The 14,296-nt window shown below is 50.4% G+C and overlaps 2 protein-coding genes across 3 annotated transcripts in view; one reads left to right on the top strand and one right to left on the bottom strand.

Annotated features, from left to right (window-relative positions):
- Nucleotides 1–10,700, bottom strand: part of RHOA (ras homolog family member A) — a 40,333-nt gene extending 29,633 nt beyond the window's left edge. The window contains exon 1 of one of the 2 annotated variants that reach the window (XM_060204749.1): nt 10,387–10,700. The gene's annotated coding sequence lies outside the window, so the exon portion shown is untranslated. The remainder of the gene's footprint in view (nt 1–10,386) is intronic. The other variant, XM_060204748.1, reaches the window with a different exon arrangement.
- Nucleotides 10,701–10,919: 219 nt separating this feature from the next.
- On the top strand, nt 10,920–13,228 carry TCTA (T cell leukemia translocation altered). The gene is made up of 3 exons (XM_007533556.3): nt 10,920–11,214; nt 11,506–11,560; nt 12,985–13,228. The coding sequence occupies exons 1-3, from the start codon at nt 10,992–10,994 to the stop codon at nt 13,025–13,027; spliced, it is 321 nt and encodes a 106-aa protein (XP_007533618.1). The 5' UTR covers nt 10,920–10,991; the 3' UTR covers nt 13,028–13,228.
- Nucleotides 13,229–14,296: the final 1,068 nt, after the last annotated feature.

The following is a 14,296-nucleotide window of genomic DNA, read 5'->3' as shown; positions in this document are numbered from 1 at the left end:
ATCCCATGTGCTCCAGTGAGCGCTCTGGTTCTGTCTCTCCCCCACTCTCATGAGTAAATCCTGCTTTCAGTTGCCACCAGGGTTATCCTTGGGGGTTCAGTGTCTGCAAGACAAACCCACCACTCCTGGCAGACACCATCTTTACTTTCCTTGTTTTTTTTTTTTAAATAACCAATATCTTTTTTTTTAATTTTTATTTATTCCCTCTTGTTGCCCTTGTTTTATTGTTGTACTTATTATTGTTATTGCTGTCATCGGTGGATAGGACAGAGAGAAATGGAGTGAGATGGGGAGACAGAGAGGAGAGAAAGACAGACACCTGCCGACCTGCTCCACCACCTGTGAAGAGACCCCCCTGCAAGTGGGGAGCCGGAGGCTCGAACTGGGATCCTTACGCAGGTACTTGCGCTTTGTGCCACCTGCACTTGACACGCTGCGCTACCCACCCGACTACCAATGCTTTCATTTTTTTAATAAGAGACAGAGAGAAACTGAGAGGGAAAGAGGAGCTAGAGAGGGAGAGACAATCACAGGTGTATAGTAAAGAGAGACCTGCGGCACTGCTTCACTATTAGTGAAGCGGCCCCCAACACACACACACACACACACACACACACACACACACACACACACACACACACACACACGGAACAGGGGATTGAACCCAGGTCCTTGTGTAGAGTGTGCCGTCATCTAGCCCTCTTAAAAAAGCTAAGTTAGTTGGGAGTCCGGCGGTAGCGCAGTGGGCAGGTTAAAACGCAAGTGGCGCAACGCACAAGGACCAGTGTAAGGATCCCGGTTTGAGCCCCCGGCTCCCCACCTGCAGGGGAGTCGCTTCACAGGCGGTGAAGCAGATCTGCAGGTGTCTGTCTTTCTCTCCCCTCTCTGTCTTCCCCATCTCTCTCCATTTCTCTCTGTCCTATCCAACAACAATGATAACTACAATAAAACCAACAAGGGCAACAAAAGGGAATGAATGAATGAATGAATAAATAAATAAATAAATAAAAGCTAAGGTGGAACAGTGGATAAGTGTTGGACATGAAGCACAAAGTCCTGATTTTCATCCCTGGCACTGCAAACGCCAGAGTGATGCTCTGGCTCCTTCTACCTCTCGTGACCCTATTTAAAAACAAATCCAGTGTCCCACACCTATGGACATCTAATCTTTGACAAAGGGGCCCAGACTATTACATGGGGAAAGCAGAGTCTCTTCAACAAATGGTGTTGGAAACAATGGGTTGAAACATGCAGAAGAATGAAAGTGAACCACTGTATTTCACCAAATACAAAAGTAAATTCCAAGTGGATCAAGGACTTGGATGTTAGACCGCAAACTATCAGATACTTAGAGGAAAATATTGGCAGAACTCTTTTCCGCATACATTTTAAAGACATTTTCAATGAAACGAATCCAATTACAAAGAAGACTAAGGCAAGTATAAACCTATGGGACTACATCAAATTAAAAAGCTTCTGCATAGCAAAAGAAACCACTACTCAAACCAAGAGACCCTTCACAGAACGGGAGAAGACCTTTACATGCCATACATCAGATAAGAGTTTAATAACCAAAAAAAAAACTTAAAAAAAAATAAAAATAAAAAAAAAGTTTAATAACCAACATATATAAAGAGCTTGCCAGACTCAACAACAAGACAACAAATAACCCCATCCAAAAATGGGGGGAGGATTTGGACAGAATATTCACCACAGAAGAGATCCAAAAGGCTGAGAAACACATGAAAAAATGCTCCAAGTCTCTGATTGTCAGAGAAAATGCAAATCAAGACAACAATGAGATATCACTTCACTCCTGTGAGAATGTCATACATCAGAAAAGATAACAGCAGCAAATGCTGGAGAGGGTGTGGGGTCAAAGGAACCCTCCTACACTGCTGGTGGGAATGTCAATTGGTCCAACCTCTGTGGAGAACAGTCTGGAGAACTCTCAGAAGGCTAGAAATGGACCTACCCTATGACCCTGCAATTCCTCTCCTGGGGATAGATCCTAAGGAACCCAACACACCCATCCAAAAAGATCTGTGTACACATATGTTCTTGGCAGCACAATTTGTAATAGCCAAAACCTGGAAGCAACCCAGGTGTCCAACAACAGATGAGTGGCTGAGCAAGTTGTGGTCTAGCTACACAATGGAATACTACTCAGCTATTTAAAATGGTGACTTCACTGTTTTCAGCCGATCTTGGATGGACCTTGAAAAAATCATGTTGAGTGAAATAAGTCAGAAACAGAAGGATGAATATGGGATGATCTCACTCTCAGGCAGAAGTTGAAAAACATGACCAGAAAAGAAAACACAAGTAGAACCTGAAATGGCATTGGCGTATCGCACCCAAGTAAAAGACTCTGGGGTGGGTGGGTGGGTGGGGAGAATACAGGTCCATGAAGGATGATAAATGACATAGTGGGGGTTGTATTGTTAAATGGGAATCTGGGGAATGTTATGCATGTACAAACTGTTGTATTTACTGTTGAATGTAAAACATTAATTCCCCAATAAAGAAATAAATTAAAAACAACAAATCCAGGACTTCCAGAGGCGGGGCTACGGAGCAGCAGCAGCTGTTTCTCTCCTCTCCTGGGTCAACTAGGAATCCCAAAGGAGACCACTTGGGACCACAAGGCAGGCAGCACTAGAACGACTTAAGGAACCCACCTAACCACCGCCAACAGGTTCCAGATGCTACATGATGCCTACTGGAATTCCCTGGACAGATGACCACACCAATGTGTCCTGGAGCCCTGCTTTCCCAGAGCCCCGCCACACTAGGGAAAGAGACAGGCTGGGAGTATGGGTCAACCTGCCAATGCTCAGGTTCAGCGGGGAAGCAATTACAGAAGCCAAACCTTCCACCTTCTAACTCCATAATGACCCTGGGTCCATACTCCCATGGGGTTAAAGAAAAGTTATTAGGGGAGGGAATAGGATACAGAGCTCTGGTGGTGGGAATTGTACCTCTCTTATCCTATGGTCTTGTCAGTGTTGCACTTTTATAAATAAATACATTAAAATAAAAATTAAAATAAATCTATGGGCAAGCAGGGGAGATAATGCAAAGAGACTCTCATGCCTGAGGCTCCAATGTCCCAGGTTCCATCACCAGCACCACCACAAGCCAGAGCTGATAAAATGAATTAACTAGATAAATCTATGGGCTATGGAGACAGACTAGTGGTTATATAAAAAGACTCATGGTTGAAGTTCTGAGGTTCAAGTTCAATTCCTAGCACCACCCAATGCCAGAACCACACTACTCTGGTGTCTATCTTCCTGTCCGACTCTCTTTCATAAATAAATAAATCTACAGGGCTGGGCAGCAGGACAATGGTTATACAAATGACAAAATACAGAAGCCTATGGCTCTGAGCACCCAGGTTCAATCCCCAGCGGCACCATAAAACAGCTGAGTGGGAGTCGGCGGTAGTGCAGCGAGTTAAGTGCAGGTGGTGCAAAGCACAAGGACAGGATCCCGATTCAAGCCCCCGGCTCCCCACCTGCAGGGGAGTCGCTTCACAAGCGGTGAAGCAGGTCTGCAGGTGTCTATCTTTCTCTCCCCCTCTCTGTCTTCCCCTCCTCTCTCCATTTCTCTCTGTCCTACCCAACAACAACGACATCAATAACAACAATAATAACCATAGCAATGATAAAAACAACAAGGGCAACAAAGGGGAAAAAACAGCCTTCAGGAGCAGTGGATTCATGGTGCAGGCAACAAGCCCCAGCAATAACCCAAGAGGGGAAAAAAAAAAAAAAAAAGCTGAGCATTGCTCTGGTAATAAAAAAAAATATGCAAATACGGGTCAAGAGAGATCTCACCTGGGCGGGGCAAACTGTTTAATGGTTATCCAAAGAGACTCTCATGCCTGCGGCTACACAGTCCCAGATGAAATCCACTGCACCACCATCAGCCAAAGCTGAGCAGTGCTCTGGTTAAAGAGAGACAGACAGACACATCTCATCCAGTAAAGCATAACATTATTATTATTATTATTATTATTAATGAGAGGGATAGGAGGAGAGAAAGAACCAGGCATCACTCTGGCACCCGTGCTGCCGGGAGTTGAACTCAGGATGCTTGAGAGTCCAACACTTTTTGCACTGCGCCACCTCCCAGACCACAGCACAACACACTTTTACCACACTCAAGGACCAGGGTTCAAATCCCCAACCCCACACATGGGATCATCATGCACTGCATCAGGGATGCTCCACACAGTGGATGTACTGCAGGGCCCCTGCGCACTGTTTCTAGCTATATGGAATTAAAGAGAAAAAAAGAGCGGGGGTAGATAGCATCATGGTTATGCAAAGAGACTCTTATGCCTGAAGCTCCAAAGTCCTAGGTTCAATCCCCGCACCACCAAAAGCCAGAACTGAACAGAGCTCTGGTAAAAAAAAAAAAAAAAAAGTCTGCTGAGAGCAACGGACTTCAAAGCCCCTACAGACAAAACCATTTCAAAAATCTACAAATACATTACCAATTTTAAAATCCAGTGGCGTACCATGCAATTAAGCCCAAAGTACTATAGAACCCCATTAAAAAGGGGCGGATGGTGGCGCACCTGGTTAAGCACACACATTACAGTGCGCAAGACCCAGGTTCAAGCCTTACAGGGGGAAGTTTCACGAGTGGTGAAGCAGGGCTGCAGGTGTCTCTCTGTCTCTCTCCCTCTCTCTCACCCCCTTCCCTCTTGATTTCTGGCTGTCTCTATCCAGTATATAAATAAATAAATAAATAAATAAATAGAAACAAGTTTAAAAAAAGATGAAATGCAAAGAGAAAGAGGCCAGCTGGGAACACCTGGTTGAGCACACGTTAACAGTGCACAAGGGGGAGTTGGGCAGTGGCACAAAGCACAAGGACGGGCGTGAGGATCTTGGTCCGAGTCCCCGACTCCCCACCTGCAGGGGAGTCACTTCACAGGTGGTGAAGCAGGTCTGCAGGTGTTTGTCTTTCTCTCCCCTCTGTCTTCCCAACCTCTCTCCATTTCTCTCTGTCCTATCCAACAACAACGACATCGTTAACAACAACAATGAAAAACAAGGGCAACAAAAAAGGGAAAATAAAACATAAAAAATTAAAACAAAAAACAAATAAACAAAAAACTGCACAATGAGCCAGGTTCAAGATTCTGGTCCCCGCACGCAAGGGGAAAGCTTCACAAGTGGTGAAGCAGGGCTGCGGGTGTCTCCCTCCCTCTATTTCCTCCTCCCCATCTCAACTTCTGCCTCTACCTAATACATAAGTACAACTAACATGACTGCAAAAACGCAATAAAGCCACCACGACGACACAGAAATGCCTAAGAGCTGTTACTGGACTTGGCATAAGCAGTTTCTCCCTCCCCTACCTCAAAGCAACAATAAAAAGAGCCCACAGAGCACAGAGAACATCTTAGCCTGACCTAATAATGCTGGATTTGAGGAGAGGGGTAGGGGTAACTGACTGGATCTCCCTCCGAAACAAACTGGCCACCCAGCTGAGTGTATTTGTAACCATGCTCAAGGTCCCAGGCCCAAATCCCCACCTGCGTGGAGGGGGGCGCCTTTATGAGCTGTGAAGATGAGCTGCAGGGGTGTCTCTTTCTCCCGCCCTCTCTCTCCTCCCCATCTCAATTTTTGTCTCTAACCAATAAAGAAAAGCCTAACTGGCAGGGATGGATAGCATAATGGTTCTGCAAAGAGACTCATGCCTGAGGCTCCAAAGTCCCAGGCTCAATCCCCCGCACCACCATCAACCAGAGCTGAGCAGTGCTTTGGTAAAGCAGGAAGGAAGGAAGGGAGGGAGGAAAGTCTAACTAAGGGGCCAGGTGGTGGTGGTGCACCTGGTTAAGAGCACACACACTACAGTGTGCAAGGACCCAGGTTCAATCCCCTGGTCCCCACCCATGGGGGGATAGCTTCATGAGTGCTGAAAGCGGGACTGTGGTGTCTGTCTCTTTATCTCCCCTTTCCTGTCAATTTCTGACTGTATCCAAAAAATAAAAATAAAGATTAGGTCAGGAAGAGTCCCTGTATAGTCCTCTGTCTTCCATCAACTGCCCCAGGACCATCTCATCAGAAGGAAATGACAGCTGTCCAGGCGTATACAGAGAATACCTCACGAAAACAGTTCTGATTTGTACCATACTAGGCAGATTATGACTGCAAGTCTCTGAACTCAAGTTTCCTCATCTGCAAATGGGACTGAACCACAAGTGGTAAAGAGTCCTCTTAGGTCTAAGATTCAGGATCTATAAAAAAGTTAGCAGATGATTCAAGCCCCCAGCTCCCACCTGCAGGGGAGTCGCTTCACACGCGGTGAAGCAGGTCTGTAGGTGTTTCTCTCCACCTCTGTCTTCCCCTCTTCTCTCCATTTCTCTGTCCTATCCAACAACGATGACAATAACTACAACAATAAAACAAGGGCGGGGAGTCGGGTGGTAGCACTGTGGGTCAAGCACACGTGGCACAAAGCGCAAGGACCAGTGTAAGAATCACGGTTTGGTTTGAGCCCTCGGCGCCCCGCCTGCAGGGGAGTCGCTTCACAGGCGGTGAAGCAGGTCTGCAGGTGTCTGTCTTTCTCTCCCCCTCTCTGTCTTCCCCTCCTCTCTCCATTTCTCTCTGTCCTATCCAACAACGACATCAATAATAACTACAACAATAAAACAAGGCAACAAAAGGGAATAAATACTAAAAAAAAAAAAAAAAAAAGCGCAACAAAAGGGAATTAAAAAAAAAAAAAAGCGGGAGTGGTCCGGGAGGTGGCACAGTGGATAAAGCACTGGATTCTCAACCACGAGGTCCCGAGTTCGATCCCCGGCAGCACACGTACGAGTGATGTCTACTTCTTTCTCTCCTCCTATCTTTCTCATGAATAAATAAATAAATAAATATATATATATATATATATATATATTTTTTTTTTTTTAAGCTGAGAGTCAGGCAGTAGCGCAGCGGCACAAAGCGCAAGGACAGGCGTAAGAATCCCAGTTCGAGCCCCAGGCTCCCCACCTGCAGGGGAGTCGCTTCACAAGTGGTGAAGCAGGTCTGCAGGTGTCTGTCTTTCTCTCCCCCTCTGTCTTCCCTTCCACTCTGTCCTATCCAACAACATCAATAACAACAATAATAACTACGATAATGAAACAAGGGCAACAAAAGGGAAAATAAATATTTTTTAAAAAATTTATCAGATGGTCTAGCAGGTGGCTGCACAGGCAGGACCCCAGACCTGTGTATATACCAGAGGGAGTCTGAGTCTCTCCTCTCTCTTATGTTAATACATACATTTTTTTTTTTTTTGCCTCCAAGGTTATTGCTGGGCTCGGTGGCTGCACTACGAATCCACTGCTCCTGGAGGCCATTTCCCCTCCCCCCCTTTTTAGTTGCCCCCGTTGTTGGATAGGACAGAGAGAAATGGAGAGAGGAGGGGAAGACAGAGAGGTCTGCAGGTGTCTGGGGGGGGGGGGCTATATTTATTTATATTTATGACAGAAGATAAACTACAGCAGTATTAAACTCTGTAATATATCCTTGCCAGGGGCTGAACCTAGGGGCTTAGGCTGGTTAAGTCTTGTGCACTAATTCTGAGTTAGTCCCCAGTACTTCTAAGACAAGACTTATGAGAACAGAGGCCGGAGGCCAGGTAGTGGTGCATCTGGTTAAGCGCACATGTTATAATGCCTAAGGACCAGGGTTCAAGCCCCCAAGCCTTGTGAGTGAAGTAGTCTGCAGGTATCTCCCCCCCATCTCCTTGACTCTCTTGATTTCTAGCTGTCTCTATCCAATAAAGATTAAAAAAAAAAGGGAGTCGGGCAGTAGCGCAGCAGGTTAAGCACACGTGGTGCAAAGCGCAAGGACCGGCATAAGGATCCCGGTTCCCCACCTGCAGGGGAGTCGCTTTACAAGCGGTGAAGCAGGTTTGCAGGTGTCTTTCCTCCTCTCTCCATTTCTCTGTCCTATCCAACGACGACGAAACAATAACTACAACAATAAAACAAGGGCAAGAAAAGGGAATAAATAAAGCATAAGGCTGTAAGCCTAAAACTAAACCTTGACTCAAAGAATTCCATCGTATTTACCTATTTACATTGTCCAAGGAGTCTCCACAAAAAAGAGCCACTACTAAGACAATTTACCGAAAGAGCCTTCAATAAGCTAGCCTTTACAATTTAAGAGCTAATCTCGGGAGGCAAGTAGTGGCACGCCCCGTAGAATGCGCAGGTCACCATGCTCCAGGACACCGGTTCAAGCCCCAGGTCCCCACCCCGGGGAACACGTGATGAGCAGAGCAACAGTCCTACGCCATGTCTCTCTTTCTTCCTATCTATCCCCTTCTCCTTTACTCTCTCTATAAAAGGGGAGGAGAGTCTGGGTGGTGGCGCATTGGTGGAGCACACACATTACAGTACACAAGGACCTGGGTTCAAGCCCCCAGTCCTCCACTGCAGGGAGAAAGTTTTACAAGTTGTGAAGCAGTGCTGCAAGTGTCTCTCTCCCTCAGTACTCCCTCTCAATTTCTGTGTCTAACAACAACAAACAAAAACACACTTGTAGGGTGGGGAGAAAACTCAACTGTTAGAGCATATTTGCAAGTTCCCCGTTCAATCCTCATCGCTGCATTTGTCAGTGTTAGTCTAGCTTGCGTGCCTGTCTATTGTAGTCTCAAAAAAGCCAAAAACAAACAAACAAAAAAAACCCACAGGGACAGAACAGGATCACTATCAATTCAGTCAAGTGTAAGGTGAAAATCATGTACACAAAGAAAAACGTAATGACGGGGCCGGGCCAGGGCACAACGGGTTAAGCCCAAGTGGTGCAGCGTGAGGATCCCGGTTCGAGCCCCCGGCTCCCCGCCTGCAGGGGAGTCGCTTCACAGGCGGTGAAGCAGGTCTGCCGGTGTCTGTCTGTCTTTCTCTCCCCCTCTCTGTCTCCCCCTCCTCTCTCCATGTCTCTCTGTCCTACCCAACAAGAGCAATGGCAACAATAACAAGGGCAACAAAATGGGAAAAAACGGCCTCCAGGAGCAGTGGATTCGTGGTGCAGGCACCGAGCCCCAGCGATAACCCTGGAGACAAGAAAAAAAGAAAAAGAAATAGATACTGACACCTGGGGGGTAAAGCATTCAGCCCTCAACCAGTAGGTCCCAAGGTCGGTCCCCAGCATCGCACCTGCCAGCGTGGTGCCTGGTTCTCCTCTTTTGTTGAGTAGGTAAGTGGTGCGGGAGGTGGCGCAGTGGGCAAAGCGCCCGACTCTCAAGCGTCAGGTCTGAGTTCGAACCCCCCATCCCCCCCACCCCCCCACCCCCGCCGCAGCACATGTACCAGAGTGATGTCTGGTTCTCTCTCCCTCCCCCTCTCATTTCTCACGAGTGAATACGACTTAAGAAAACAGACATATTGACACACTTGGATGCGTGCCACCAAGCGGTAGGAAAATCCTCACCTTTCACATTTTCAGTGACTTTTTTTTTTTTTTTTTAAATATTGCACACCCCGGGTCTGGCAAGGGCTAGAAATGAGTCTCTGCGTGGTCCGGGAGGTGGCGCAGTGGATAAAGCACTGGACTCTCAAGCATGAGGTCCTGAGTTCGATCCCCGGCAGCACACGTACCAGCGTGATATCTGGGTCTCTCTCTCTCTCTCTCCCCTCCTAGCTTTCTCATGAGTAAATAAATAAATTTTTTTAAAAAGTGAGTCCCCGCGTACACACCTGCAAGTCAACATTGCCCTCCCAAGAGCGTCTCGGACACAGGAGGAAAGTGAACAAAGTCAAAAGTTGTAAGTCGCGAGCAGCATCGGGAACACAGAGCAACGGGAGGGAGCCTCGGGCCGGGAGGACGTCAGTCCCCCACTCCGGTGTCTGCCCGACTGCACCGAGGGCGCCCGCGCCCGCGCCGGCGGCTCTGAGCCCGCGACTTCGGCCCGGAGGCCGCCGCCCCGCCGCCGCCCCGAGCTCGCGCCCCGCGAGCGGCTCCTCCGCCGGCCCCGGTTCTCCCCAGGCTCCCGGCGGCGCTCCGACGCGCGGCGGCCCGGGCGAGGCGGCAGACGGAGTTGGGAAGTTTCCCCGCCGCCCGGCCGGCGAGGCGGAGAGGAAGCGCCGGCACCGGGGGCGGGCGGGCGGCCGGGCGCCCACAGGCCGCGGGCGGGGGAAGGGGCGCGGAGGCCGCGGCGCGCTTCCGGGGCCGGGGCGGCGGGGTCGGCGCGGGCGGGCGGGCGGCGGCCGGGAGTCGGGAGTCGGGGGCGGCGGCGGGACGGGGGCGGCCGCCGGGAGCAGCAGGTGGGGCGCGGCCGCAGCGGGGCCGCGGGAGGACGGCCGACCGGCCGGAAGAGTGCCGGGCGGGCCGGGGCGCTCCGGCGCCTCCAGGGAAGCCTCTCGCTCACCTCAGGCGACGAGTCCGAGTCCGCCCTCACCGCGAGTCTCAGGCTCGGAGATTCGAGCGGGTGGCTGAGGACCTGGCGACGGACTAAGCCAGAGAACCGACCGAAGGCGGCGGGCGGCGGGCGGCGGGCGGCGGGCGGGGAGCTCGAGCGACGGCGGGCGGCGGCGGGAGGGCGGGGAGTGACGTGCGCGCTCCCGTGCCCCAGGCGGGCTCGAGCCGGCCACAGTCGCGTGCTCGCGTGCGCGCGCGCCAGCCGCTCAGCCACGATTGCTCCGGAGCGCGTCCACGCCCTACCAGTAAGGCTATGAACCAATCGTTGCAGCCGCGCGAAGCATCACGGGAACTCTGGGGCTATAAAAGAGCTGGTTGCTATTTTGTACTCCTTGAGTAACCCCCCTCCGTTGGTCCTCGGGCGAGTGGGGTGGGGCTAGTCGCGCGTGCGTGGTCTTTACTCTCCTCCCTAAACTGCCAACGCTTCGCGCATGCGAAGTAAGGGCGTCCTGGCTGATTTTACGCATGCGCACTAACGGGCCTAGCCCCGGAAGACCAGACGCCTGCGCAGTGAGGTCTAAGGTGACAGGCCCCAGGGTGGGGCGCGAAGCAGTCATGGCGGAGTCTTGGTCAGGGCAATCATTGCAGGCTTTGCCGGCCACGTTCCTGGGGGCGCTGGGCGCTCTGGGCAGCGAGTTCCTACGGGAGTGGGAGGCGCAAGACATGCGTGTCACCCTCTTCAAGTCGCTGGTGCTGTGGTTAGTGTTAAGTCTCCTGGGCATCCAGCTGGCGTGGGGCTTCTACGGGAGCACGGTGACCGGGCTGTATCACCGCCCAGGTGAGGCTCCTCACCGTCCTCCGTGGCCTGCCGCCCCCGCTCCCACCCCAGGCTACCACTGCAGCCCAGGACCCTCCTCACCACAACCCAGGCCAATAAACCACTTTACCACGCCAGAAACCTCGCCGACCACTTAAGTTTTCTTCCAGACCCCCGCCACACAGTGCCCCCGGGCTGCTGGGCCCCCGCCACGCCCGGCCAGAAGTGCCCGGGCCTCTGCCCCGAGCTCGGGGTGGGTGATGCCCGCTCTGACCCTCCCCCCTGCAGCCACGAATGTGTTCCTGCCCTCAGGTCTGGGCGGCCAGAATGGATCCACACCTGATGGCTCCACGCATTTCCCTTCATGGTGAGTAAGCCTCTCCCCAGCTCAGCCCAGGCCTGGCAGGCAGAAGACATGACCCCGGGGAGCGGGGAGCGACAGACAGGGGCGGGGGAGGGCTTCCCGCAGGAGAACCCCGCAGTCCAGTGGTCTGGGCTCCCAGATCTTCAAGAACTCCAGACTTCCAAGTGCCAGCGCTTCTCGGCAGACTGTGAGATGGATGCTGTCACTGTCACAGTGAAGGAGAAATGAAGTGGCATTCCACGTGACTGCAAGTTGGACAGGCAGGAGCCTCTGCTCTTAGTGCCCTATCTGCCATCGTTAGTGTCAGCCATCTCATCTGTAAAACATGAACTGACAGTCCTTCCATTCATCTTTGAACCTTAACTACAAAGCAGGGGCCACCCGAAGTCCAGACAAGAACAACTGCTGGGGGTAGGAGAGGGCAGCGTTGGAAGGCCTGAGGTTCCCAGTTTGATCCCCAGGGCTGCATATAATCTAGTGGCGCTCTGACTTCTCAGTGACCGTGAAACTATTTCATATGGAATAGCTTTTTTAAAGGTCGTACTGTGGGTGGGGGAAGGAAGATAGCATAATGGTTATGCAAACAGATTCTCATGTTTTGAGGTCCATTCCCTCCACCACCATAAGCCAGAGCTGAGCAGTGCTCTGAAAGGAAAAAGGAAAAAGGAAAAAAAAAAAAAAAAAAAAAAAAAAGCAGTAGTGTGGGGGTCAGATGGTGGCGCACCTGGTTGAGTGCACATGTTACAGTGCACAAGGACCCAGGTTCAAGCCCCTGGTCCCCACCTGCAGGGGGGGAAGCTTTGCGAGTGGAGAAGCAGGGCTGCAGGTGTCTCTCTCTCTCTCTCTCTTCCTACCACCCCCTTCCCTCTCGATTTCTGGCTGTCTCTATCCAATAAATAAATAAAGATTAAAAATATTTTTTTAAAAAAAGCAGTAATGTATGATTATTGAATATAGCCAGAAACATTTCCTGACAAGACAGACAAGTAAACTTAGGGTAAAGGCCAGAAAGTGGTAAGTGTAGACAGAGAATGGATAAAATAAAGCTCAGAGATAAGAACAAGGATGATGTAATGGAAGGAGAGGTAAGGCTGTTTCCAGAGACCATAGACTATCCAGCTCAGGCCCAGATCTCAGGTAGCTACTGCACGACTCAAAGCTATGTTCTGATCTGATTTGCATTTATAACTCATGACTCGGGGCAAATAGCTAATGGGGTCCAGTAGAGAGGGCAAGAGAAGGCACCTGGGGGACCTGCCACTGCCCAGGTTTGTCTGGGAAACTGAGTAAGGCTGGGAGCATCATCATAAGGTAGGAGGAAGTCTGTGGGGGAAGGAAGGAAGCATGGTGTCCCCCACCCCATGTAAACTGCCTAGATTGGTGAGCTGACTAGGGAATAACCACTTTTCCTTTTCTCTCACTTGTAGGGAAGCAGCAGCCAATGAACCTCTCAAAACCCACAGAGAATGAGGGAAGGCAGCAGCAGAGGGGACTCCAGGGATGTCGTCTGCTGGCTCCCACACTAGGTCTTGCTGCTACCCAGACCCCAGGGACAACTGCAGGGGTACTGGGACTGGAGCACAGAATACCCAGTGCTTGCAGGGGTGTTGCCCCTCTCTCCCCCCCCACATCACCTCAGATAACCCCAGGCACTGGGCAAGTAAAGAGTTTGTCTCTACCCTGATCTGGATGCTGTAAGAAGAGAATGCATGTTCCTTCTCTCCCGGGGGTTAGGTCAGAGGCACCAACATCCATTCTGCCGTGCCTTTTTCCTGTCTCTATATGGATTTGTCCCTTGGAGAAGAAACCTTAAAGGTGATCAGTTTAAGATTTGCAAGGGGGACCAGGCGGTGGCGCACCTGATTAAGCGCTCATGTTACAGTGCACAAGGACGAAGGTTCAAGCCCGTGGTCCATGTTACAGTGCACAAGTTACGAAGGTTCAAGCCCCTGGTCCCCGCCTGCAGGGGGAAAGCTTCATGAGTGGTGAAGCAATGCTGCAGGTGTCTCTCTGTCTCTCTCCCTATCTTCCCCCTCTCAATTTCTCGCTATCTCTAGCTAGTAAATAAATAATAATAATAATAAAAGATTTGCAAGGCAAGTCTGCTTTCCCCTAAGCCTCAAGTTTTCTAAATTTCCTTGGCTTTGTTTTATTGACAAAGAGCCAGGGAATCCTGGCCTGGATACACCCTTATATTCATCTAGTTATTCAACAGTATAAGGCAGAGGGCAGCTGGCTGCATCCAGATATGGAGACAGCAGACATCCACCTCCTTAGCCCATCAAGATTTCTTCAGGGAAGTCAGTTGGTAGCACAGTGGGTTAAGCACAAGTGGCGCAGAGTGCAAGGACCGGCATAAGGATCTCAGTTCGAGCCCCTGGATCCCCACCTGCAGGGAAGTCACTTCACAAGTGGTAAAGCAGGTCTGCAAATGTCTGTCTTTCTCTTCCCGTCTTCCCTTCCTCTCTCCATTTCTCTCTGTCCTATCCAACGACAACATCAGTAACAACAACAATAACTACAACAACAATAAAAAACAAGAGCAACAAAAGGCAAAATAAATTTTAAAAAGTCCAGATGTGAACCAAACTATGGGAATTGCCTTTCCACAAACATCACAATCATATTCCTGAGTCCTTGGAGGGAAGTTGGGAACCTGTAAGCGGCCGAGTCCGAGTCCCAGGACTGACCTCCCACTACTCAAGTAACTCACGAGGTTCTGAATCCTTACCCTTTGAC

This window comes from Erinaceus europaeus, chromosome 12 (assembly GCF_950295315.1).
Source record: "Erinaceus europaeus chromosome 12, mEriEur2.1, whole genome shotgun sequence".
NCBI classification, from domain to species: domain Eukaryota; kingdom Metazoa; phylum Chordata; class Mammalia; order Eulipotyphla; family Erinaceidae; genus Erinaceus; species Erinaceus europaeus.
This window is presented reverse-complemented; position numbering and strand designations above follow the sequence as displayed.

Bases quoted from the DNA above. Each gene is read 5' to 3' on its own strand.
- TCTA (XM_007533556.3), top strand. From the start codon at position 10,992: ATGGCGGAGTCTTGGTCAGGGCAATCATTGCAGGCTTTGCCGGCCACG. The intron at 11,215-11,505 runs GTGAGGCTCCTC...TCCTGCCCTCAG, and splicing joins CGGGCTGTATCACCGCCCAG to GTCTGGGCGGCCAGAATGGA. The intron at 11,561-12,984 runs GTGAGTAAGCCT...TCTCACTTGTAG, and splicing joins TCCACGCATTTCCCTTCATG to GGAAGCAGCAGCCAATGAAC.